Source organism: Pseudocercospora fijiensis (assembly GCF_000340215.1).
Source record: "Pseudocercospora fijiensis CIRAD86 unplaced genomic scaffold MYCFIscaffold_1, whole genome shotgun sequence".
Lineage (NCBI taxonomy): Eukaryota > Fungi > Ascomycota > Dothideomycetes > Mycosphaerellales > Mycosphaerellaceae > Pseudocercospora > Pseudocercospora fijiensis.
The window spans coordinates 10,073,439-10,100,659 of NW_006921532.1; the positions used below are offsets into that span (position 1 = coordinate 10,073,439).

The 27,221-nt window shown below is 41.0% G+C and overlaps 4 protein-coding genes across 4 annotated transcripts; 1 reads left to right on the top strand and 3 right to left on the bottom strand.

Annotated features, from left to right (window-relative positions):
- Positions 1–1,285: 1,285 nt before the first annotated feature.
- MYCFIDRAFT_76725 (uncharacterized protein) lies at positions 1,286–3,459 on the bottom strand (the record flags this gene model as incomplete). The annotated part of the gene is made up of 5 exons (XM_007922292.1): positions 1,286–2,422; positions 2,478–2,904; positions 2,965–3,102; positions 3,346–3,382; positions 3,441–3,459. The coding sequence occupies 5 exons, from the start codon at positions 3,457–3,459 to the stop codon at positions 1,286–1,288; spliced, it is 1,758 nt and encodes a 585-aa protein (XP_007920483.1).
- Positions 3,460–3,732: 273 nt separating this feature from the next.
- On the bottom strand, positions 3,733–5,727 carry MYCFIDRAFT_71494 (uncharacterized protein). The gene has a single exon (XM_007922138.1). The coding sequence runs from the start codon at positions 5,658–5,660 to the stop codon at positions 3,891–3,893; it is 1,770 nt and encodes a 589-aa protein (XP_007920329.1). The 5' UTR covers positions 5,661–5,727; the 3' UTR covers positions 3,733–3,890.
- Positions 5,728–5,731: 4 nt separating this feature from the next.
- Positions 5,732–6,299, top strand: MYCFIDRAFT_170843 (uncharacterized protein; the record flags this gene model as incomplete). Its single annotated transcript, XM_007923843.1, has 6 exons — positions 5,732–5,759; positions 5,807–5,817; positions 5,845–5,893; positions 5,941–6,105; positions 6,134–6,196; positions 6,232–6,299. The coding sequence occupies 6 exons, from the start codon at positions 5,732–5,734 to the stop codon at positions 6,297–6,299; spliced, it is 384 nt and encodes a 127-aa protein (XP_007922034.1).
- A 25-nt stretch (positions 6,300–6,324) lies between these two features.
- Positions 6,325–6,555, bottom strand: MYCFIDRAFT_170844 (uncharacterized protein; the record flags this gene model as incomplete). Its single annotated transcript, XM_007923844.1, has 3 exons — positions 6,325–6,335; positions 6,362–6,466; positions 6,507–6,555. The coding sequence occupies 3 exons, from the start codon at positions 6,553–6,555 to the stop codon at positions 6,325–6,327; spliced, it is 165 nt and encodes a 54-aa protein (XP_007922035.1).
- Between the last annotated feature and the right edge of the window lie 20,666 nt (positions 6,556–27,221).

Consider the following 27,221-nt stretch of genomic DNA (forward strand, 5'->3'; position numbering starts at 1 on the left):
CGTAGTTATATATTACTTTATTATATATAAGGATAGCGCAGTTAGAGTTAGACATTATATTAGAAGGTAAGGTTTAATATAGTTACATAATTAGGTAGTTAAGTATTTAATTTAGCGCGGCTAAGCAGCTTATTAGATTTGCTAAGTTAGTAGTAATAGAGGTTAAGGTTAGAATATAGACTAGCTACGAGGGCGCGGCCTTTAGAAGGGAAGCGTATATTAGGACTAAAGAGATTATACGTAATTAGTATATAACTAGGCTCGAGTGAAGCTAGGGCCTTAATGCCTTAGGTAGGGCTTAGCGCTTAGTAATAGGCTAACTCTCCTACCTTCCTCCCTCTCCTCCTAGATCCTTATCGAATACTACTTGTACCTACTACTACCCTATCTACCTGCTAACATACCCTTCTTACAATTTCGACCTTATATACTTCGAAGTAAAGTGCCGCTATAGGAAATTAGCCGCACGAATTTTAGTAAAATTAATAGCTACCTAACTAGGACCTAGGCGGTCGTCGCTACTAGATTATTAGGCCTAGTAACCTTAGAAAAGTGCCGAAGCCTAAGTACCTATACCTACGGTTACGCTCTAAGCTAATTAGGGGAAGCTAAAGTAAACTATACGTAATAGGAATAGTTCTTATTACTAAGGAAATAGGATAAGACCTCGAGAGACTAATAACTAAGCGTAAAGGGATTACTATAACTCCCTATACCTAGTTATAGCTAGGTATACGCGTCGTTATTAGTTAAGGCTACTATATTATAATAGCGTTAATATACCGTTACTACGGGGTTAGTAGTAATAGCTTAGTTAGAAGAGTAGTTATTATATAATAGATATTAAAGTAGGGTTTAAGAGTAAGACTAATAGTAACGTAATTATTTAGTTAAGCGTTCGATTTAGCGCGTAAGAAGCGCGGCTTATTATAATTAGTAACTTAGCGAGGGGAGTAATAGGAAATAGCTATAAGGGCGTAGCCTTTAGAAGGGAAGCCTATATTAGAGGGTATATAGAAGGTATATAACCGCCGCGGCTAAGTAAAGCTAGGGTCTTAGTGCCTTAGGTAGGGCTTAGCGCTTAGCGTTAGCCTAACTTCCTAACCTTCCTCTCCCTACTTTATAGACTTTATCGAATACTATACGCTCTTAACTATACTATCTACCTGCTTACCTAACCTATATTATATTAAACTACTATCTACATATTATTATTCTACTTACTCTTAGAATCTATTAGTCGAGCGAGAGTAGTATAATTCGTATAAGATCCTCTACTGCGATCTTATATCGCCGTAGTCTTAAGCCAGATTTCGTCGAAATGCTCGCGCTGCTCAATCTCCAATATTCCCTTAGATCCCAGGCTCAGAATATGCAGTAAAGCTTGGGCCGCCACAATGTAAGTATTGTTCGCCGGTGGCAGCAGTGTCTCGAATGCAATGCCACTACGCATACCATCATCCTCACGGTCGATAGCACTCTGCACAAAGTCCAGGAAATTCGATGCTTCCCCGGTCAAGGCGGCACGCTGCCACTGAGACTCTGCCGCTTTCTGAGTGTCGACGACTGCTGCTGCGCCGTAAAGTTCGAATTCATCCTCGCCGGACAAATGGATCTCTGAGAGCTGGAAGTTGACCTCGTCAGGATTGATGCCGCGACCGAGTAGTGGCGATGCTGATGTAAACCGACTGCCGCGGCGGGAATGTACAAGGTCGAGTGCCGCACCACCAAATGAGACTGAAGTTGGAAGACCCCCACCGCGAGAATCTTTGATGCCGCCCTGGCTGTTCCACGGAAAGATGCTAGAATTTTGGCGATCTCCGAGAGGAGTAGGAGCTTCTCGCCCGTGTTCGATTTCCTGATCGCTGTCAAGGTTCGTTTGGACGTCATCGTTATCGTATCGAACAATCTCGCCGGCACCAATTTCATCCAAGTACGGACCACTGATTCGGGAGCGCTTGGGACTACTGCTTGCCGTTTCCGGGTCATCGAGATTTCGCTTCTTGCCATTGTTAGGCTCCATGCCCGTGAAGACTTCAATAAGGGCTGCACCGGAGAACATGTCGAGAGGTCCACGCAGGCCTTGACCGAAAATTAGACCAGCTTCCAGAACCCAGTGCTCGGCATTCTTCTTGGCGATACGGTTGAGGCGAGCGGTCTCCTTGCCTTGGCCCTCCTTGAGCATGTTTGACACGTAGTTGCGACTCCACTCGGCGAGTTCGGAGTTGTGTAGTGTGGTATGCTTGTCCATTGCAGTGATTTTCTTCGTGCGTGCTTTTCCATCCTTGCGCACAGCTGCCATTGCGCTGGCTGATTCGCTGTTGCCTGCATCCTGGTCTCCGCCGTTGTTGAACGCAGCTGTGTCTGCAAAGACTGTGTCGAGATTATTCTCATCATTGTTGCTGTTCATGGATTCATCAAGCTGCGCGAGTTCAGCATTGCACGTGTACATATGTATGTCAGAATTGAGCACTCACCATTGGCTGATCAGGCGCACCATTATCTCCTGCGTCGTTTGCAACATCAGAAGTTGAAAGGAGCTTGCCAGACGGTGTCATCCGTTGGCGCACAGTCTCAACTCCAAGGTCAAGGCCCAGATCATCGTCCTCGAGCAGCTTTGGCGCGGATCTCAAACCACTGCCCGGACCAGAGTGGCCGCGAAGGCTGAATATATCGCGACCTCCCATTGCATCGCCAATGGGGGAGCTGTGCGAAGGTGGCAGGTTCAGTCCACCGATGCTTTGCTGCGAGCCATTGTTGCGGTGCGACCGTAAGCTTCCGGGCGTAATGCTCATCTGTGTGTCGTTGAGGTCGATGCGAAGGTCGAGATCCTCCAAGTCCTGTGGCATAAGATCCAGTCCTGGCAAGAAGTTCGGGTCATCTTGTAATACGAGTTGCTCCACGCTGTGATAGTGTCAGAGTGGGTTCGCGCGATGAGCGTGAAGGTCGCGGTCCAGAACATACCGGCTTTTGTTCACTCCTTCCTTCTCAAGCTCAGCCTGATGCACCACTCGGAGCATAGCGCGCATATTATTGCGCGCAGACTCTGCATCGCTTAAGACATAGACGCACTGCTGCGCGTAGACACGCGTCACACCGTACCTGCGCACGCGTCAGTACTGCTGTCAAGCCACGCAGAGGAAATACTTGCAGCAGATTACTCTGGAGGCGTAAGGCCATGGGTGCGTCTGGATTCTCGATGGTCTCGCATGCCTTGACGACGTCCACGTCGAGGATGGCTTTGCGTGACACTTTTTTGAGGGTTGACTTTGAGCCCAGAGTGGCGACGAGCCTTCGCATGGGCATTAGTCGACACGTCTATACTGGTCATGCTGAACGACCTACCAAACTGTTGCCACGCCATACTTGCGGCTGGTAAGAACTACTTCAGCGTCAGTGCATGCATGCCCTCAGATGCGTGAAGCGCGTTGACTCGTCACCTTCAGCGCTGTAGAACATGGTGACCGCAAGTAGGCGGCGGGTCGAGCAGCAACGAATGATGTGAGGATGAGAGAAAGTCACGAAGAATGCGCGAATGATAGTCAACGGACCATGGCGCTTGGGAATGCCAGGTGAAATGCGGTCTGGTTGATGAGTATTTGGAGGATATCGCCAGAGAGGGGAGAGGGAGAGAGGGAGAGGGAGCAGGCGGGCTCGGAAGACGGGAGCTTTGTGCTTGTCGCGTGTGAAACGGCCAGGGACCCACTTGCATACTGAAGACAGGTACGTACGGAAGGAAGGAACGCGGTTCTCTGTTCGCATGCCATGCCATCAATGCACTTGTGAACGTACCAAGCACGCCTGGCCTGGCCTGTCGTGTGTCTCGATCATTTTATACACAACGGGAGTGCGACGTCCTGCTGATGATCCGTTGCACACCTGCACTTCCCCTACTTCTCCTCCACGACCGGCAGCTCAACGGCGCGATACAGCAGAATGAGTGCACTGTGGCTTTCGCCACCGCCCGAGAGCGTTTCGATCTTCTCACTCTCCACTTCCTGTACCTTATCATCATTGAACCACCACCACTTGCCATCCTCAGCCTTGCCTGCTGGTGCAGACTTCTTCACGTACGACGTGTAGTGACCAGAATCTGCCGAAGAGCCTTGGTGCGTGACGACGCCGCGAAGCTCGTACAGACCGGTCTGGTTAGCAGTAGGATCCTGCTTCAAGTCAGGGTGCACCAGCGACAGCAGTTCCTTCTTCGAGGCGAGAATTGATGCTGCTCGCTCTGCTTCGATTTCCTCGTCGGTCTTGAACTTCTCCTCGGTGCCGCCCATCTCGGTATCCTGCTGCGCTCCGTTGCTCTTCTTCTCTTCAGCGAGCCCCGACTCGTCTGCAGGTCCCTTGGCCTTCACCTCCCGATCCCGATCCCGCTCCTCTTTTTCCTTTTTCTTTTGAAGCGGTTCGTCGCTACGCACGCTTGCCCCTGTCTTAGCTGCTTCTTGCATTTCCTTTTGCATGCGCTTCTGCCGTTTCTTGGCACGTTCTACGTCCTCTTCCTCTTTGCGCACCTCACGTATGCGATCACGAACAGGAATTAGCTTCTTTCGGAGTTCATCGGTGCAGAACTCGGTGACATCGATCTCGTGCTGGAATGTGACTTTGCGTAAAATCTTGGCCTTCTTTCCGGTGTCTTTTCGCCAGAAAAAGCGAATGAAGTGAATCGGCAAGTATTTTGGCAGGCGATCGATCCGCGATTCGCGAGTGTAGACTGCCGTTCGACCCAAAGACTCCGAGTTCTTCTCCAACTTCTCGTCCAGGGCAATTTTGAGACCTTCTCGCATGTGATTCGTGTCCGACTGGATGTTGCACTTCAAGTCATTGAAGCTCTCGGTGTTAACAACAGCTTCCTCCTCCGGCGCCTCTTCGCATTTAGTTGTGACCACGAATTTTCCCCCCATGTATTTGTCTACCCACGTCTTAAAGCCTTCTGGATCTCCTTCAAGCTTGAGCTTCTCGTGCAACACATGCACCAACTGAGACCACACCTCTTCTGCATCTTGCTGCGCGTACCCATGTCCGTTCTTCGCCTTCTCTGCAAATTGAGGGAATTGCTGTCGGAGAGCGGTCAGGAACATGATCGGCGGGAAGCCTTGTTGTGTCTCGTTCATCTGCTGGAATAGGTCGCCAAGGGCACGCGTCAGGTCCTGTCCACCACCGAGGCCAGAGATCCCGGCCTGCGCGAGTTGTTCTGGAGAGAACAGCGAAGATGAAGAGGATCCAGCCGTCGGTGCAGCAGGTCGATAGGTCTTGAGTTCGCTGAGCAGCTCTGGTACAGATCGCAGCGTTTGGAGTGTGGCGTTTGCGTAGCATGTATTGCCCATATTCTGCAAGCCAGCAGGCGTTGCACCTTCTTGCTGCGCCAATTCTGCCTCAGTCATGTCCTCTGCAAACTTCATTTTCTCCCTCGGCGCAATTTTCATGATTTTATCCGAAGGATTTCCAACCAGAGTGATCGTTTGTCCAGCCTTGAGCCCGAGCGTCGACAATGGCGTATCATCCTTGACCATCTTCTTCGCGAGGATTTTCTGATTCTCAGGCTCGACATTCGTGAGAGAGTAGAGCTGCATCTTGAGCTCCTCACCAGTACCGTCAGGTGAGACCTCTACATCGTAGGTCTTGCCTTGATGCTTCACCTTGATCGGTATATCCGCCATACTTGCTTGGCTGAGCCGCCGGGCCTATTGGTTGCGGGATTCGAGGTAGTCGTCGGGGATTCGACAGCTTGATGAAAGGAGCGGCGGTATTTGGGAGGCGTGGAAGTAAAGAGAAGCTTCGCATCGACCGTCAACAAATCCGGAAGTCGTCATGCAGGTCCGGCCGCGCTAACTGAATTGGGAGGCCTCAACATCAGCCTGTGGTTGTCGTCAATCTCAGACCTCCAACGCAGGTGCAGGGCCCGGGCCCTAGGAAGTGCGTTGTTAGCACCATCAAAAGCATGGCATCATACGCCAGATGAAGGAGTGCAAGCGCCAGAAGAATTGCTTGGCATGTCATGTGAAATATGCATCAACCTGTATAATGCTCAATGCTTACGAACCCAGGTCACATCATCTGACTATTTAATATACTTTGATGGATTCTCGATCCTGTTCAATGCTTGTTATAGCGGCTGTGGATCTGAACCGAGATCTCATCAAGGATCCAAATGCTGGAGAAACATCGACACACTATGACAAAACAATGCAAGGTCGTTCGGAAATTGACGTTTTGCAGTTCTAACAATAGTCGCACCGTATCCATATCTCTATCAAAGCCGTAAGAGCACTTCACAACAGCTTTCTCGTCTCGCATAGGCGACTGTATACAGCTAGTGCGAGGTTAGAAAATATCTCACAGGTGCTGTTGTTCCTCTAACCCATCAGACTTGCCCAGATACTCGGCCTCCTTCCTACGCCTCTATCCTGCTCTCCATAATTGCGCTTGTTTAGCCAGGAAACATTGCTAGAGCTGTAATTGCGTCCTTGCTCGGCAATGAGCCTTTTGCGCTTGCTTGAATCCACTGCTTGTACTTCCCTGCCTTCTCCGCCCTGCCTCCTTCTTAGGCTGCATCGCTTGTAAGCTCGTATGTGACTTCCTTTATCTTATCTCGGATCTCGGGCCTTCTTTACCCTGCGGAGGCGCTAGCAAACTAGCCTACGCGGCAGGTCTAACTAGAGACTGTCTTCGCCTTAGTCCTTTACTATTTAAGTATCTCCTTATTATTTAATTAATAGGAATAATAAAGGCTTTTTAATTTTAACCTACTTAATAGCGTTAAAAAGCTCTACTTTAAACTTATAACGACGGAGGGGTTAGGTCGATTTATAAGACTAGTTAGATTTATATCTAACTTCGATACGAATCTTAAAAGCGTAAAGGTCCCTAACGGAGCGAAGTTTAATTTTAGCCTTAGGAAGGAAGTTATAGTAGGTAGTAGGCTTACTAACGAAGACTTCTATATCTTTCTCTAGAGAAGTTCTAAGTTAAGGTCCCTTATTAGTAGACGAGTAGCCTAAGTTATATAGAGCGAGTATATCTTCTATTTTAGTACCTAATATAAATTATATAATCTTAACTTCGATATATTATATTATAGCTTTACTACGGGTTATATTCTCGATCTATAATATACTAGCGATATTATCTATCTAATTAAAAAAAGCGACGTTTATTTCGTATTAGAGACTCGAGTTAAGCTAACGAGGTATTAGTATAATACTATTAATATCTACTCGTTTAAAGATCGAGTATATTAACCTTATATACTTAATAATAATTTATTACTTCTTAATATTAACGCGGCCTCTAATATCGTAGGCTAGTAAAGCATTTAGTTAGTAGATATACTAGCATTTCTAGAGCACAGCTTAATAACTAATAGAGTCCTAGTATTTCGCGAAGATCGAAGCGCTTTTAGAGAGAACAGCCCCTAGTAAAATATACTAATAATATCTAACGAATAAGAAAATACTAGGAAGTAGTAGTAGGTAAGCTAGAAAGTATCTAAGTTTTAACTCTTTCTTAGTTCCTAATAGGAGGCAAGTAATTCCGTTACTATACTACTAACACTAAAAGCTAGGCTTCCTACGGACGTCTAGACCTAGCCGCTTTTTATTACGAAAGCTTTACTAAAAAGGAAAGAGAGTATATAAACAGACAATCGCTAGATTTGCTTTAGTACGGCCCGTTAGTATATATTTATACTCGCTTTTACTTACCGAACTACGCCTATACTTAGAATCTTATTAAGTACTAAAATTGCTATCGATATATTCTAAATACTACTAGCTCAATCTCGCCGTTTAAGACTATAATTAATAGTTAAGATTGTTACTCTTCTTTAAGGCTAATATTACTATTTCTGTCTCGATCTAAGAAGGTTAGAAGAGGCGGAATTAGTAGTAGTCTTAGATTAAATCGTATATCTCTACTACTTAACCTTACCTATAATATTAAAGATCTACTCTATCTCTTCTCGTTCTAGCCCTAACACTTTCTATATATCCTACTTGTAGATCGTATTCCTTCTTAAAGAGTGTAGAAATGACTATAATCGCCTTATAAGAGCCTTTAATAATCTTTTATTCTTAAGCGCTTTTGTAACTACTAAGTATACGTAGGGTTATATACTTTTAGCCCTATTATATTAGGGAAATTATAAATATAGGGCGTCGGATTCTTATAAATAGGGTTTAGTCTTAGGCTAAGAAAGGCTTAGCGACTAATTTGTTAGTAAACGCCTACTAAATTGTCTATTTCTCTTTGTCTATTTCTCTTTTTCTATAAGCGTATATCTATTACTAATTCGAATAACTAGTACTATTTTGCCTAAGTATCTAAGAAAAAAGCGTAAGACAAAAGAGGAGTACTCTACGAAGAAGAATTCCGTACGAGACCGCGAGAGAAAGTAGAAGATAGATAAGAATAAAAGATCGAAGGATAAGAGAAGAAAGGCTCGGAATAAGGTATTCTATCGATAGCTAGCGCCTATAGAAAAAAGTAAAGGTTAGAATAAGAAGATAACCTAAAAGAAGGCTAAGAGGAGGAAGGAATTACGTCTAGTTTTCGAGCGTAAGTTTCTAGTAGCGTAAGTTAATCTAGCCGATAGCCGTAGCTAGTAGCTATAGCTAGTAGCTATAGCCGGCAGCGATAGCCGGCAGCGATAGCCGGCAGCTATAGCCGGCATTTTTTTCTTTAAGACGTTAACTAATAGCATTTAGACCTATAGCCGCTACCTCTATCGATACGACCGATAGTAACGGAGATATTTAGATACCTAAGAATAATAATACTAGAGTTTAGAATGCCGCGAAACAGCTTAATACTACGAATAAAGGGACTAAAAAAAGCGAGGAGATACTTTACGTCGATCTAGTAATAGGTATAGTCTTAGAGCCTAACGCTATAGACGATAAGCGCTAGGAGTAGATTGAGTATAGTTAAAGAGACGAGGTACTAGTAAAGGGCTAAGGCATAAGTCCTATTAATCTAGAAAATTATCGTTAAAGCTACTACGAAAAGCTAGTAAGGATTAGAATCGAGACTAGTCGTCTTTATATCCTCGATATAGAGTAGAAATTTCTTTATTAGTATTAGAGCGATGCCTTTGCGCCTATAAAGGCAAAGTAGCTTACGATTAATGCAATCGGGGCTAGGTATCTAGGGACGGCGGAAGAGTTACTAAAGGAGGAAGGGGTATAGGTAATTATTCTATACTCGGTATATATAGCCGGCGTTCGTAGCCGGCAGATACTAATAGTTAAATAGAAAGCGTTTCTCGAGGGTAGAATACTACTACTATATAAAATCTTTACTAAGGCAGAGAGGGCTTATATCCGGAATCTAAGCTACTAGTAGGATAGGTTAGCGTTAGAATTCTCTAAATCTCTATATAAGCCTCCGAAGGATTACCTATTTTAGCGATACGGCTTTATCTCGACTACTTTATAGATACCCGACGAAGCTCGAGCGCTCTTTAAGGTCTTTACTAAGAAGCGGAAGGAGTTCGAGGATTAGGATTAGTTAATAGAGCTATTAGTTAGTATTAGATTTCGTAGTTAGACTCGGCCTAAGTATTTGCTTATCGAGTATCTTATACCGAAAGAGGATAGATTAAGACTAAAAACGAGCTTAGATTCGTTAGGTATAGTAGCTCGGTTCCGTTAGTAGGAGAGAGCCGCCGTATAGAAGGCAAATTTTAGGTAGTTAGGATAGCTAGGGTAGCTAGGAAAAAAAGTCTAGTAGTTAGGCTAGCTAGGGTAGCTAGGAAACAAAAAAAAGGTAGCTAGCTATTTACTACCTAGCTATTCCTAACGATACGATACTATAAAAGAAAGGGTGTTTCCCTATAGCTACTAGTATATATCTACTACTCTTTACCTTACTATATAAAACTTTAAAACATGCCGACCGACATTATATATATACTAGGCGCTATACTAGGAAGCGTAATAACGAGACGATAGTCGAAATAGTCTACTATACGAACGAGATTGCGATAACGTCGAGAGGAGGTTATATACTCGCCTTCGAGCCTATCGAGTACTAGACGACGGTTAGGGCTAGATTTATCCTCTCCTAATCCTAGTAGTAGGAATTTATTATAGGGTGCTACTACCTAGTCCTTACCTTTACGGAGTCTAAGTAGAAGGTTATTCGGAGATATAAGAATATCGTATATTAACCCGGATATCTTTAAAAAGGCTAGCTAGGCGTATCTTTAGAAACCCGAGTATACCGAGTAGTTTAATTAATAGGTCTATAAGATATAGTTCCCTTTATACTTACGCTTAAAGTAGTATAAACTCTAAAAGTACTCGATACGATAGGGTAGTAAGGAGCGAACGGATATATTTGTTAGGGCTAAAGAGGCTATACGTAATTAGTATATAACTAGGCCGAGTAAAGCTAGGGTCTCGATGCCTTAGATAGGGCTTAGCGCTTAGTATTAGGCTAACTCTCCTACCTTCCTCCCTCTTCTCCTAGATTCTTATCGAATACTACTTGTACCTACTACTACCCTATCTACCTACTAATATAACCCCTATTATATAGTATTCGATCTACCCTTTAAGGGTAGCAGCTAGATAGTCCTTATTTCAAGCTTTTAGCGGTATAGCTACGAAGACTATCGATTTAACTATATTACGCCCGAATAATAGGACCTATACGTACTATTCTACTAAAAACAACCGCCGATACCTACTAATTCCGCTATATCCGCACTATAAGGGGCTACAATATATCGTTAGTACTATACCTTATTACAATAGCCGGCTTATTACGAAATAACAACAATAATAACCGCGGCGCCGCTAGTAGCGCTAGTAATAATAATACTAGTAGTATAGAGCCTATTAAGGAACCTATAGTTCTAGGTAATAATCTAGAATTGCCTATTAACGATATTCTTAACAATATTGTTAATCGACGATATCGCTAGCTAGCCTTTAGGCCCTAACTAGTAGGGAGACTTTAAGAAGCTATTTAAAACAGGCTTACTGCCCTACGCTAAGAGTAGCAGCTAAAGGATAACCTCCTCGAGATTCGCCGCCTTTAGGAGTTCCTAACAACTAATGCTAAACTAGTAGTAGGGCCTTCTTTACTGCCCGTCCCTATCTAAAAGAAGGATGCTAAACTTAAGGACTATACCGTGTTTAATAGCTCTAGTCGAAAGCAGTATAACGACTATATTCGTAACTATAAGCTTAACTAGCGTAATATACCGAGGGCCCTTCTAGACGACTATTTATTAGTTGTCTACGCTATATAGTACATTAATAGCGACCTAAAACGCACCTAGGATAACTATTTCGACTCCCTTAATAATCAGACCGCTATTTAGTAGCAAACCTATAAAACCATTATGCTAGACACCCTTAGAAACCCTATACTAAGGCAACAACACGCCTAGGACTAGTACCTTCGAGCTAAACAAAAGACTAATTAATCGGCTCGCTTATTTAAGGCCTATTTAAAGACCCTCGAGGATAACCTTCCGGCTAAAACTAATTCTATATAGATCTCGGAAATACGCCTAAAGCTTAGGTAGGAGCTTATCCTTAAATTAGACCGCCGCCGTATATTTAAATAGGCTAACCTAATACGTATTTAATTTATAGTCGAAGTAGAAACAGCTAAACGAGCTGTCTAGCTCTAGTAACGACTAGAATCGAGGATCCGACTAGCTAGTACTAACCGTAGTAACCGTAGCCGCGGAGGAAACTAAGGTTCCTACTAGAACAATGATGCTAACAATAGGAACAGTAATAACGACCGTAGAAGAGGCCGTAGCCGGCGGCTATATAGAGGAGGCTGCGATAGGGGCCGTAGAAGGGGCTCGTATCCCTATAGTACTAACCGCTCGGCTAATAATAGTAGCAATAATAGCTACGGCAATCTCCTAACCGGATTAAAGTGCTTTAACTATAATAGTACTAGCTATCTACTAGGCTAATACGACAAACCTAAGGACTAGGCCCGAATTAATCGTACTTCCGCTAAGTATAGGAGATACCTCTCGGCCGCTAATACTACCCCTATAGGCCCTTCTAACTAGTCGAAAAAAGAGTAAGCGCCGCACTAACTATTAGCCTTGTACGGCGTAAGACTATCGACATTATACTAGCTATTATACGTACCCGTCTTATATAGGACACGCATAGAACTAACTATAAGACTAAGGTTATGCTAGATCTAGGCAATTTAGTTAGCGCCCTTATTAACTACCGCCTAGCTAAGTAATTAGACCTTCGATAACTAAAGAGAACTAATATACTAACCCTTGCTTAGTTTAATAACGCTCGGCACTTAACCTATAAGGCTTACTATATTCCTATAGTTCTAAGAGACGACCTCGGCAATAAGCGCCTATTAGACTTTACTACCTACGTAGTAGATATAGACAACCTTCTATCCGATATTGTTATCGGCAACCCTATTCTTAAGCACTACGCTATAACTATAGATTTAGGCCTCTAATAGTAGCGATTTAGAATCGCTAGGAAAGAAGACATTAAGTATATTAATATTAGCGAGTGCCCTAACGATATTCGGGTCCTGTTTATTAGCAACCTAATACTAGCCTCCGCCTTAGCTAATCCGACTACTAACCTACTTAGCGGTAATAACGATAAACCTATACCCCCTAATAGTATAGACCCTAATTAGCTTGCTCGTATACTATAGCCTATTCGAGAAACCTATATTAATATATTTAAATACTACCTAGTATTAACATTGCCTATATTTAAAGAGACGGATTATAAGATTAATATTATAGAGGGCAAAGAGGTCCCCTTTAGGCCCCTCTATAACCTTAGTAAACGAGAGCTTGCTATATTGCGTAAATATCTAGATAAGAATCTAGCTAATAGTCGAATCCGGTATAGTAACAGCCCTACTAGTGCACTAATCCTTTTCGTCCTAAAGAAGAATAGTAGCCTACGCCTATATATTAATTACCGTAGGCTTAACGCTGTTACTCTTAAGGACCGCTGCCTACTTCCGCTTATTAATAAGACCCTCGATCGCCTTTCTAGCGCCTATTTCTATACTATATTAGACATTAAGGATACGTACTATCGTATCTGTATTCGCAAAGGCGACGAATAGAAAACAGCCTTCCGTACTCGCTATAGCTATTTCGAGTATTTAGTTATGCTATTCGGCCTAGCTAATGCCCCTATAACATTCTAGTCCTATATTAATCGGGCCCTTTTAGGCCTATTAGACTACCTCTATATAGTTTACCTAGATAACATCCTAGTTTATATATACTTACCTAATATTGCGGAGTACTAGGCTATAGTCCGTAAGGTACTTAACCGCCTGCGAGCCTATAGCCTATATTATAAGCCTTCTAAATGCACCTTTGCTATAAAAGAGGTGTCCTTCCTCGGATTCCTCGTATTAACTAATAGTGTTAAGGCCGACCCTAATCGGGTTAAAACTATTACTAAATAGCTAACCCCTAGCAGCGTTAAAGAACTCTAATCGTTCCTAGGTTTTGCTAACTTTTACCGCCGCTTTATTAAGGGCTATTCGAGGCATGTAATGCTACTAACTGAACTTACTAAGACTAAGGCAAACCCTTCTAGGGAGTTTAAATAGACTAATAAAACACAAGCCGCTTTTAACGGTCTAAAGCAACGCTTTACTAAAGTCCCTCTATTATACTATTTTGTACTAAGCAAACAGATCCGAATAAAGACTAACGCTTTATAGTTCGCTATATTAGCTATTATGTTATAATAGGCTAATAATACCTATTAGCACCCGATTGCCTTCTTTTTACAAAAGATAATCGATATAGAGCGTCGTTACGAGACCTATAAGTAAGAGCTCTTAGCAATCGTAGAAGCCTTTAAGTATTAGCGCTACTATCTCGATAGTGCTTAGTACCCTATTTAGGTCTATATAGACTATAATAACCTACGTAGTATTACTAAGGTTATAAGGGTTATAGGTCGATAGGCTAGATAGGCCGTCTACCTCGCTAGGTTCGATTTTAATATATTATACCGGCTAGGCGTAAGCAACCCTACCGATAGCCTATCGAGGCGACCTAATTACGATAGCGAGACTTAGTATATTAATTCATTGTTTCTAACCCTATAGTATAAGATTGCTATAGCCTATATTATTAATAAGCAAGCGTAGGATAAGCGGACTTCCGGACCCCGCGGCGGCAACAAATGCTATAGCGGAGTTGTCGTTCTTCTAGTATACGTTAGAAAGGACGTAGATCGCTTAAGCTATAATAACTCGATTAAAGACATTGCTATCTATAGTAATAGCCTATATAGCGATAGTACTATAGAAGAGGTTGCAGTAGTTCCGGCTACTAGTACTATTAGATATATATAATACGTACCTCGTTTAATAGCGAGGGTGCTATTAAATAACCTTACAAATAGGGATAGTTAATCGTTTATAGATAAGCTATTACGTACTTAGTAGAGGGACGCCTTTGCTATTAAACGTATTAATAAGCTCGTAAGTGGGCGAAAGACTCGATCTAGTAAGAGTAATAATTAGTCGATCGACGACAAAGGTTACTTAAAGTTTAAGAGTAGATACTATATCCCCGCTAAAAAATCGATTAGATAAGAGCTTTTAAATTGACACTATAATAGTAAGCTTGCTAGTTACTATAGCATAGAGAGGTCGTACGAGCTGCTATCGCGTATATACTACTAGCTAAATAGTAAACAGTATATAAAAGAATATATATAGGCCTACGTAGTATGCTAGCGTATTAAGGCACTAAAACACTTGCTATTTAGCGAGTTGTCTTTACTTCCTATTCCTAGGAAGCTATTCGTAGAGCTTATAATAGATTTTATTATAGGCCTTCCTCCTGCTAAGCGTAGGGGTAGCAAGGATATATATAATACTATCTTTATTATAGTAGATCGATTTACTAAAGGCGCTCGATATATCCCGGCGCGGAAGGATTAGACTGCTATTAATATAGCAGAAGCGCTATAGAATAATATCCTCTATACCTATTAGAGAACCCCTAAGGGGATAGTATCCGATCGTAGATCGACACTAATATCGTACTATTAGAGCGAAATATGCCTATAGCTAAGACTAAAGCATCGGCTATTAATAGCCTTCTACCTATAGACTAACGGTTAAATAGAGAGGCAGAATGCTACCTTATAGTAGTACCTACGCCGCTACATTAATAAGAACCCTAAAGACTAGGTTAACCTCCTATAGCCTATAGAATTCGTATATAACAATAGTATATACTTATTAACTAAGGCTTTACACTATATAGCTATAATGGGCTAAAACGCTGCCTTACCACAAGACCTATTTACCTCGCTCGAGGCCGAGCGTAAGGAAAGGGAAGCGCGTTAAGTACTAGAGATACTAGCGGCAATAGAACGTATCTAGAAGATACGGGAAATCTATACTAAGATAGCTAAGAAGCTAATAAAGGCTTAAGAGTACTAAAAGACCTACTACGATAAGCGCTATACGCTAGTAACCTTTCAAGGCGATATAGTTATACTTAGTACGAAGAACCTCCGCATCCGTAAATACCTATTACCTAATAGCAAAACAAGGCCTAAGCTCGCGCTAAGATATATTAGCCTATTCCGTATTCGAGAGGCTAAGGGTATATAGGCCTACTAGTTATAGCTTCCTCCTTATTATACTATCTATAATACCTTCTATATGTCCCTTCTTAAGCTATACTACTAGCGCGAAGGCGATAAAGCGCCTACTAAGTTAGAGGAAGTCCTAGCTAATAGTAAAGAGCTATAGTCGGTCGAACGAATACTAAAGCATTAGACTAGACAAGGCAAGAAGGAGTACCTACTAAGATAGTAAGGCTATTCGCCTAAATAGGACTTCTAGGAAGCTAAAGGCTCCTTCGAGGATATAACTAAGTTGTTAGATAAGTATTAGACTAGTATAAAGAACAAGAAGAAGGCTAAGGGCCTATAATGTCGCTAGAAGTCGCTAAAGAGACCTAGGATTAATGCTACCCCCGGGGTGCTATTAGCTAGCTAATTAGAGGCAAGCAATTGTTAGTAAAGGATAACGAAGCTATACTACGATAGCGAACGCGCACCGAGTACTAATAAGCGCGCTATAACGCGTTAATTAATCGCCTACTCTTTTAAGAGCTCTACCTCTTTACTAATGCGCCCTATAAGGCCCTCCTCTTAGTATTTAGGTCCCCCTCTTATTCCTTTATCCTATCGAGGCCTAGGCGGTCGGCGAGGACGGCGCGCGCGCGAATAGTAATAATAATAATAACGACGGCGTCGCGCTTACGCTAGAGGACGGCGCGGCTATATTAGTAATAGTAGTACTAAGTGTGTTACTAGTTAAAGGAGGAAATAAAGAACAAGGTAAAGTTAGAGCTAAGACGGCTAGCGCCGCTATTATTAACGTTACCTACCTACTACTATTATTAACCTTACTTGCTATCGTTACTATACCTATAAGAACAACCTTACCTATACCGCGGTCTAAGGCCAGAATGTACTATACTAACTAAGCTAAAAAAGATTGAGCTATTCGAGGGGCTCGAGGCTTAAAAGATTAAGCAATTAATAGACTAACTAAGGGCAAAAATATAGAGCTAAGCTAGCCGGGGTCGATCTTACGGATAATAGATTACTCCTCGATCTTTCCGACCCTTTAAGCGAGGCGAACCTTAACTATTGCACTTATAATAGCCTTTACCTATAGAAACTAGACAAACTGTGTTTTTAAAAAGATAAGATTAATTAACAATTAAAGGCTACTAAACCTAACTAATTAGGGCTAGCGAAACTACGAACAATAATAGCCCTCGTAATAATAAGAACAATCCCTCGGAAGCGGACATTTCTAGGTCTTTTAGAGTAGACGTAAAGAACTCGGATAATATTACTTAGAACGGAGGCAATGCTACAATACCTCGTACGTCTACCTATTATAGTAGGGAAGACGCGCTCGTATTGTAATTAGTCGATAGTCCTTAATTTCGTAGTTATATATTACTTTATTATATATAAGGATAGCGCAGTTAGAGTTAGACATTAGATTAGAAGGTAAGGTTTAATATAGTTATATAATTAGGTAGTTAAGTGTTTAATTTAGCGCGGCTAAGCAGCTTGTTAGATTTGCTAAGTTAGTAGTAATAGAGGTCGAGATTGGAATGTAGAAAGGCTACGAGGGCGCGGCCTTTAGAAGGGAAGCGTATATTAGGGCTAAAGAGGCTATATATAATTAGTATATAACTAGGCCGAGTGAAGCTAGGGTCTCGATGCCTTAGGTAGGGCTTAGCGCTTAGTATTAGGCTAACTCTTCTACCTTCCTCCCTCTCCTTCTAGATCCTTATCGAATACTACTTATACCTACTACTACCCTATCTACCTGCTAATATAACCCCTATTACAATATTCTAGAAGTTCTTTATAGAGAGAGTATTATACCGTTATACGACTTCTCGACTTAAAGGTTAACTAGTAATTGTCTATAACTTCTACGGTTTAATCTTAAAATACCCGAAACTAGGGGATAGGAACTTATCGCCTACTAACTATCTCTATTCTAAACGGTATCGGGAATCTTAAGGAGAGAGGAGGGTTAATATAGATATAGCGTTCTAGAAAGAGGTACGTCTTCTAAAATACTAGCTATAGCTACCGGCTATTATAGGCTATAGCTACCGGCTATAGCTGCCGGCTATAGCTGCCGGCTACTTTAATTAAGCGTAGAGATCTAGCTAATTATTATAGGCTACGCTTAAGGAAGCTCTAGGATTAAAGGCTACCGATTTCTCCCCCGAAGACTTTAAGTAACTAGTAAACGAAATACTAGCTATAAACAGTCTTTCGGAAGACTTCTACGAAAGGGAGTCTATATAGAAGATATACCTATATCTTATAAACTGCCCTTCCCTATTTCTCGGCGCGACAACCTAGCGTATTATATTCGAAAAGAATAAAGAGGCTACGTTAGACGATATTCGGGAGATCCTCCGTAATACTCGCCGAGTAGCTATTACTATCGATAGCTAGTTAAGCCGGACTATAAGAGCCTCCTTCCTCTCGATTATACTATACTTTATTAATTTAGATTAGAAACTCTAGGAACTTATAATCGAATTCCCTAAAATTCTAGGTTCCTATACTAGTAAGGATATAGCGAAGCTTATCTATACGGCAATAGATAGGGTTAGCGTAATAACGAAACTAATCTCGATTACTACGGATAACGCTAGTAATAATCGAATATTATATAAGACGTTATATATACAATTTACTCGTATATATCTTTAAAATTACTAATTGTATCGATAGGGTCGAGTACGTAGAGGAGATTATAAGGTCTATAATCTAGCTTAATCTTCCGAATATTAAGATCGCTACGATTCCGGATACGTACAATAATACCTACGATAATAACGATAAAGAGGAGCCTAGTAATAGCCCTAGCCCTATTAAATCGGAGCCGACGTCGTTACTAGTTATATCCCTATAGAAGTTTCCCTACCTCGCTTATATAGTTTAAATCGCGATCCGAGCCCTCTTTAAAACGCTTAAAATTGCACTATTAAACGATAACTAATAGAAGATCCTAGATAAGGATAAAGCAAAGTCGAAAGTCGAGAAACTCGTTATAGTAATAAGACGGGATAAGGTAGAGAGCCTCGCTCTCGTTTTATATAAGGTATAACTTTTATCTGTAGCCGGTACCTATAGCTAGTAACCTAGTATAGTTCTAACTCTTTTTCTCTAGCTTCGTTGTCTAGTAATATATACGAACTCGAGCTTATAGAAATATAACCGATTCGAGGCTATTTAAAAGAACCTAATCGAGCGCCCTAAAACCGATACCTAGAATATCGTATAGAATAAGCGATAGCAAAAGCGGCCTCCTTAGCGCCTACTCCGTTTTACCTAAGACGTTAAGACCTAGTTCGATTCGACTTTCTATATAGTTACGAGAGGATATACTTTACGTACCGCTCTCGAGATCTATTAGAGTTCCGAAGGTATTAAGTAGCTCGGGCTTACTACCGCCGAATAGCGCTAAGTAGAGTATCTCGTTAATATTAGCAAGTATTACGCGAAGGTTACTACTACGATTAGAAGAACCCGAGGACCGACGATCTACCTTATCTTTATATACTATAACTAGCTCTTTAACGAGCTCGACGAAACCGTAGCTAAGCTAGCTAAGAAGAGCGTTCCCTAGAAAGTAGCTATAACGAAAGCTATAGATACCTCCTATACTAAGTTATATAAATATTATAGTGCTACCTTTTAGTCGTTCGAGGATATCTATAGCGTTACGTACTTACTTAACCCGGTAGAAAAGGATATATACTAGTAGAAGCTAGAATAGAAGAGGGACGAGGAATAGTCTAAGTATTACTAGACTATTCTAGAAAGGATATTCTACGAGCGTCGAAAAGAAACTAGTCTAAATGTAGCTTCTATAAAGAAAAAGAAGGTTTAGAAGGCTCCGATATTATACCTATTTCGTAGGTAGGAAGTAGAGGCAGAAGAGGAAGCAACTACTAAAGTAAATAAAGAAGAGTTCGATCTCTATTAGCGCGCGAGTAAAGACTAAACCTATAGGCTCGGAAAGAGGGCTAATAATCTCTAGATCTTACCGGTCTTCTAGACGAATTCGGAGACGATATTCTCGCTATATAGTAGCGGTTAGAGCCTAAGTTTCTAACGATAGCGTCGGTCGCTCGGGACGTCCTCGCTATACTAAGCGTAGGTATAGGCTATAAGAGGTCTTCTAGTATCGCTCGTTACTAGGGCCGCTTTAATCGAATATACTCGCCTACTACCTTCGAATCTATTATAGTATTCTAATACTATCTCCTCTACTAGAGTCGCTAAGGTAGGATACTAAAGATTATACTAAAGGACTTAATCGAGGAATTAGAAAACCTTAAGATCGAAGAAACCTAGGAGCGCGAAGAGAATACGAAATTTAGTCTAAGCGAAACCCTAATTAGCGATAACGAAGAGGAGGAAGGCGGAAATAGAAGGCGATACTAGGTCGAGAAGCGGAAACGTATATAGGCTTAGAGTAGCTTTAAGGAGACGAAGCGTTTACTTAGAAGGTAATATAGCCGTTATATATAGCTAGTATATATCTTTAATATATTTCGAATTCTTAGGACCTAAATAGACTAGTTACTATAGCAACCTACCCCGCTTATCTACGGACTATTTCTAATTCTCTATTTGCTTTTCCTCTCCTTCTTCCCTTTCCCTATATTCTTAAAGATAAATATACCTTAAGGATTCGGCTCTTCGGGCCTTCCTAAGCCGGCCGCCTCTCCTTCCTTAAGCTACTATCCTTTATACGAATCTAACGATAACCTACTAGGACGGTTTAATAGAAGACTATTTAATCTAGAAGGCAAGAAGTATAAATGTCTCCTTACGATTATAGGCTTATTAATTTTCTAGGTCCTACCGATATACCCTCGTCGCCTAAACGCGTATAGGAATATCTTTAGAGCCTAAAGGGCAAGGGTAAAGTAAGCTAAGTATAGGGAGACCGTAGCGAGAACGAAATATCGGAAGAGTAAGACTGTCTATAGTATATACGAAGGAAGGGGGTTCCTCGGAAAATAGTACTAAAAAACAAGAAGGCTTTAGGTAGATAGAAGAAGGCTAAAAAGAGTAGGCAAACGAAGGCTATCGCGAAGAAAAGTTATCTTTCTATTAAAAAAAAGGGTATAAGGTAGTACTCGACGATAAAGAAGCGGCGCTTTAAACTAAATACTATTGCCCTTCGCTAGATCCGGCTTTTCTAAAACAAAAGAGGGACCGAGCTTTTAATCCCTAAGACTCTCTTCTAGCGACTCGTCCGAGAAATTATATTAGATTTTCGGTCTAGTATACAATTTACGGCTAAGGCGATTAGTACTTTTTAGAAAGCTACGGAGGCATTTCTCGTAACCGAGCTTAAGCTTTTAAACCTCCTTACTATCTATACGAAGCGGGTTCCTCTTTAAAATAAAGATATATAGCTTCTAGCTAAAATTCGGCGTCGGTTTATAGCGGATTAGTTAGAAATTGTATTTAGTCGTTAGATTAACCTAGGAGGAGGCCTATTTTCGTATCCTTTTGCCGGCTATAGGTACCGGCTATATTTCTAATTTTATCTCCGCGCTATCCCTAAATCTAAGGTACGAAGTAGAAACCTAGCGCTCTATATTTACCCGGCTATTATAGAGACGAGCTATATTTAGATTAGTTTCTTCGTATATCGCGACCTAGCGGGTAGTAAGCGAAAGGGCGAGAGAACGTTTATAATACGTCTCTATTTAGACCTAAAATATAAAGGTCCTAAGGAGCCCTAGTATCCTAACTATAAGGAGATTCTTTAGTATTAGTACTTTAATCCTCTATACTACGAGGCAGATAGTAAGCCTACGAGAGAGAAACTTTAACGAGAGATTCTCTATAATATATAGCGCTATTATATAGCGATAGATACGTACTAAGTCCGGCAACTCGAAGAAGAATTAAGATAGCGTATTAGCGACTAAGGAAGAGATCGATAGTATACTAGTAGAGTCGAGGTCTTATAAGCGAAGTACGAGATAATATAGGCTCCTAGTTATTTAGAGTAACGTACTATATAAATAACTAGGCGTGCTACTCTTATTTACTTACAACCTATATCCTAGGATACTCTTCTCGTACTTTTTATACTCTTTTCTAATACCTTACCTATAAGCGCTCCGCGACAATCGAGTAAATATAAGCTATAGGATTTCCGCTCGGTACTTTAGCCTTCGAGATACGACGGAGTTAAATCTAGAGGTATACTATAATACGTAGCGCTATTATATAGCTATAGATACGTACTAAGTCCGGTAACTTAAAGAAGAATTAAGACAGCAACCGAGGAGGAGATCGATAGTATACTAGTAAAGTCGAGGTCTTATAAGCGAAGTATAAGATAATATAGGCTCTTAGTCGTATAGAGTAACGTACTATATAAATAACTAGGCGTGCTACTCTTATTTACTTACGACCTATATCCTAGGATGCTCTTCTCGTACTTTTTATATACTTTTCTAATACCTTACCTATAATCGCTCCGCGATAACCGAGTAAATATAAGCTATAGGATTTCCGCTCGGTACTTTAGCCTCCGAGATAGGGCGGAGTTGAATTTAGAGCGATAGCCGGCACTCGTAGCCGGCATATAGAGACGGTAGTAGGCCTTTTCCTACTAAATAACTAGCTTGTTTAGTATAGCTGTAAGCAGGGTTATGTAAGCGGGTAGATAGGGTAGTAGTAGGTTAGTATAGTATTCGATAGAGATCTAGGAGGAGAAGGAGGAAGGCAGGCTAGTTAGCCTAACGCTAAGCGCTAAGCCCTGCCTAAGGCACTAAGACCCTAGCTTTACTCGAGCTAGTTATATGCTAATTACGTATAGCCTCTAACAATAGCCTACCTAATATTTCTTATATTTCCTAGTAATAGGCCTAGGTTACTTATAAGATTACTATAGCTAGTAAGGGAATTACTAAAGAATATCTATACTATAGTAGGATACTATTATTACGCCGACTATTTATTAAAAGGAGGCTTTTGCCTATTGCTGTACCGGCTAGATATACTAGCTATATTTTAAAGTTTGCCGTATCTGCCTTTTTTAGCCGTACTTGCCTTCTTTCCTTACTCTAACGTTACTATAATATAGGCTTGCGCGACGCTTACTCTATTGCCTAGCGATACCGCGATACTACCTCTCTCGCTATATTTAACCTTCGTAGCGATACCTATATCTCTACGCTCTATATCTACTAACTCCGTAATACCCTCGCTCCGCGCGCGCCTTCGTATACCTTCGTAACGCACTTTTTTCCTTAATTCGACGACTTTTATAATACCGAGTCTACTTAACTAAGTTACGACGCCTCGTAAGAAGGAACCTACTACTTCTACGGGTTGTAATAAGACCGGAAATAGTAGAACGAGTATAGTATATTAACGTAAGAAGGCTACTACTACTACCGCTAGCTCTAGTACTAGAAAGGGCGTCGCGAGTAAGGCTCCGCGTAAGACGACGGCGGGTAAGGCTCTATATAAGACGACGACTAACGCTTCTACTACTAGTAGTAATAATCGTACGAAGCGTCGATAGCGCCTAGGAAGTAAGTCCTATCTATAGCCGGTAGCGTAGCCGGTAGCGTAGCCGGCATTCTTACTATCTTTTTACTAATCCTTCTTTAGCCGTAGCCCTTCGTTAGATTCGGATATATTAGAAGGACGCTAGACTCCTAATCCGTAAAGCTCCTTTCTAACGACTTGTTCGCGAAATTGCCTAGTATATTACACGAGACTATCGCTTCTAAGCCTCCGTAATAGACGCCCTTTAAGAGGCTTTAGAAGCCTATCTAGTTCGTATCTTTAGATATATATTTCTCTTCTACCTCTTTTCGAACTATACTAATACTATTTTAGCGGTTAACCTTACAGCTATCTACGTAAAGCGTATTACGATTACAGATAAGGATTTTAAAGCCTTCGATTAGATTCTTAAAGGCTAGAATATCTATATTCGAGATAGTACTAGATAGGATAGATATTCTAGTAGGAAGGATGTTCTAGTAGGAAGGATATTCTAGTAGGAAGGATGTTCTTAGTATTATTTATAAGCGTTTCTATATACGAAATAAGCCGCTATTATACGGCGCTATATACCGCGCTCTAAATACTCTCTAAGTATATATATATAGTATAGTATACTTTATTAGCCGTACGGAATAGCAGTCTTCGAAAATCCCGTTAGTACTAAGGAGTAAAAAGGCCGGCTACGCTGCTAGGTCTTTTAAAGAACTGAAAGAAGATAGACATTCTAGCCAATTTGCACCAGATTGGATTTTTATAAAGAGAAAATAGGGAAAAAGGAGGAAGGTTAAAGAACCTAATACTTATAGCTAGAGGCATTATCCCCATTTTCTAGACTATATTACACACCTGCCTTCGTAACTCTACCTAATACTCCCTCTAAATATCCTTATACTTTACCTACTAGAAATTCAACTAGGTACCTAGACCTATAGCTGCCTCTATATCTTTTACTATCTTCTATAGGTTAAAGGACTCCTCTATAGTAGCCTCTACCTCCTTATATAATACGGAGTTACTACCTGCCCTACCCTTTATATCTACTAAATAACTTAGAGTTCTAAGAAACGAGCCAGCATTCGGCCTTAGTATAGCGAGTAACTAGTAGAACGTAGTATAGAGCTGCTTTGTAGCTCTTTTATATACTATACTAATACCGAGGGAGGAGCTATCCTAGTACTTAATATTAGAGAATAGTTTAGTAAAAAAGTATTAGAACTTCTTAAGAAGGGCTTCTAGGGAAATCGATAAGTTCTACCTAGATCTAGATAAGGCTATTCTACTAAGCAGTTAGGGAATTAAATAGCGAGCTAAAGGATGAAATTTATACCTAATAAGTATAGTTTCTAAACTAAACTATAATAGCTTATATATGTATATACTTTTAATTAGTTAGTGCCCTTAGCTAATTGTCTATAGATTTAGGATTATACAAGTACCTTCCTATAACTAAAAAATGCCGGCTACGCTGCCGGCTATACTCTCGTATCTTATAAAGGGCTTGCTTCGAGTTACGTATCTATTCTTATACTTCTTAGAAACCGATAAATTCTATAGTTCGAACCTACTACTCCTATAGTTGCTTAGCAAACCAACCTAAACTAGACTAGATCTTCGGCTTAGTAAACTAAACTAAACTAACCTAAACTACTATAGGGTCTAGGGCTTAGCGCTTAGCGTTAGCCTAATTTCCTTACCTTCCTCTCCCTCCTTTATAGACCTTATCGAATACTATACGCTCTTAACTATACTATCTACCTACTTACCTAATCTATATTATATAGGGTTACGATTACCTCCGTCTTATCTATTTATAGTATAGAGTATATACTTAAGGGCGAAAGAGCCTATAGGCTCCGCGACTACGGCGATATCCTTACGTATAGGTACTAGAGCTAGCCTAAAGTTAGAGTCGTCGGAGGTATTAGGGGATACTATATATAGGCTATTTTCTAGAGAGAGATAGCTCGTATAGTTAATAATAGACGTAAGAACGGAGGCGGCGGTCGCTCTTACTTTAGTACTATTATTATTAGAATTCTATATAAAGGTAGCCTTCCGAAAATTAATAAGGGGCGAGGTAGCCGCGAGCTAGTCTTATCCGAGGACTATATTATAGCCGTAGAAGGCTCCTACCTAGAAGATCTAGTTTATCTTTCTTTCTATTAAAAGGTAATCCTAAATAGATATAGAAAGACGATACGCTTTAAAGAGCGTTATCTTATTTTTATTAAGGAACCTCGTATTTAGCGTAGGTATATCGAGGGGTTAGAGGTCTAGAAGTTATAAGGTATAGGTAGATATTAGGTTTAGCTACGCGCCGTAGTCGATAAGGGCCCGAAGCGGCTTCGGAGCGCTATCGATATAGATATCTACGTAAATATATCTCTCTCGTCCTTTTAACTTTGGCCCTAGCTATAGCTTAGACAAGTTAGTAATAAGGATATCGTCCTAGGTACTATTATCTGTAGCTAGGGTAGCTATTTTTCCGAGCCCTTCTTATTAGCGGAAGGAGTATCCTTATCCCGCTTTAGGTACTTCTTATTACTTTACTCTAAGGCGTTGTCGCTTTTCTTATCCTTTTACTAGCGGTTCTTTTAGGACTTAGAGTCGCCTCGGCGGTCTTTTAACCCCTTATTAGCGTTACTCTAATTCTAGCCCTTAGTAGCCGCGGGCTTAGACGAGCTTCCGCTAGTCTAAGTCTTAACGAGATAGAGATAATTAGCCTTAACCTCTAGGAGTCGAGCTCGTCTAGGTTCTAGTACCGAGATAAGAAGTCTAGCTCTACTATCTTATTAGTAATATACTTAGGGAGCTTAGTAAAGTATAAGCTTATAGTTCCCGTATTAGTATCGTTAATATCGTAGAACGTATATAGACTGTCTTCTTAGACTTTTATATATCTAAAGAATTCCCCGATAGACTAGCCTTACTTAAAGGATACGTTATAGTAGGCTCTAGTAGGCCTACTACGTCGCGTAGATGCGGGTTTAATAGTTCCCTTAATAAGATCCCTTAGTTGCCGCTATATAGGCGATTTAGTATTAGCTCGGCGGCTAACTATATTTACTAGCGACTTTTCTTCGATACCTTAGATTGCCTAGCGGATACGGCAATTACTATCTTATAGCGCATTCGCTACTCGCTACTAGGTATTAATATTAGTATACTAGATATTATAGTCTTCCTAGCGCTTAGTCTTTAGGATCGCGGGTTTTAGTTATAGTAGATCTCGAAGGGGGTTATAGCCCTACTTCGGTACGATCTCGTTATCGGCTCGGTTCTCTAACGAGGACGAGTTAGTACGCTTACGCTTCCCGTAACGTTATTTAAAGATATTAACTAGGGCTTAGGAGCGCTTAAGATATCTCTTAAGTTCTTCTTTACCGAGGGTAGTTATATCGACCTCGTTAAGTCTCTTAATTTCTTCCTAAAGCCTAGCTTTCTAGTAGACTAGTTAAGGAGTAGTCTCCTCTTAGATAGTATCGGTTATAGCCGATAGGGTTTAGATACCGGAATTAGTATAGAACGTCGACGGAGCGTCCTCGAATTAGTCCCTATTAGCGTCTTCTTCTTCTAAGAAGCCTAGAAATTTAGAGGATACGACTAGGTCCGAGCTATCTTCCGTAGCCGTCTCGGTAGGGCTTCGCGTTCCTAGTAGTACGTTCCTATTAGTAGGTATATAAGTATCTAGGATCTTTTAGCTAGTACTACGAGAGCTTAATTGTAAGGATACGTCTAGGGGTTTAACGTTATTCCTAGTTCTCTTATACTACGGTATTCGTCGCAAGTAGCTAAGAGTAGGTAGGGTACTATACTAGTAACGGACTAGGCTCGAAAGAGTCTCGAGTCTATATAGCTATTCCCCCGGAGGAATAGGAGGTATTATACTATAAGAGGAGTAATTAAATAGGTATATAGGAACGATATAGTAGTTAGATTTCTCTATATAATAATAGCTAAAGAACTCGAAAGGAGAGAGAGTAAATAAAGAGTTTTTATAGTACGCTAAGCCCTATAAATTAGGGAAGTAGCGTTACCGAGAAGCTTACGAATTAGTTACGAATTAGGCTTCTCTAATATTATCTAAGTAGGAAA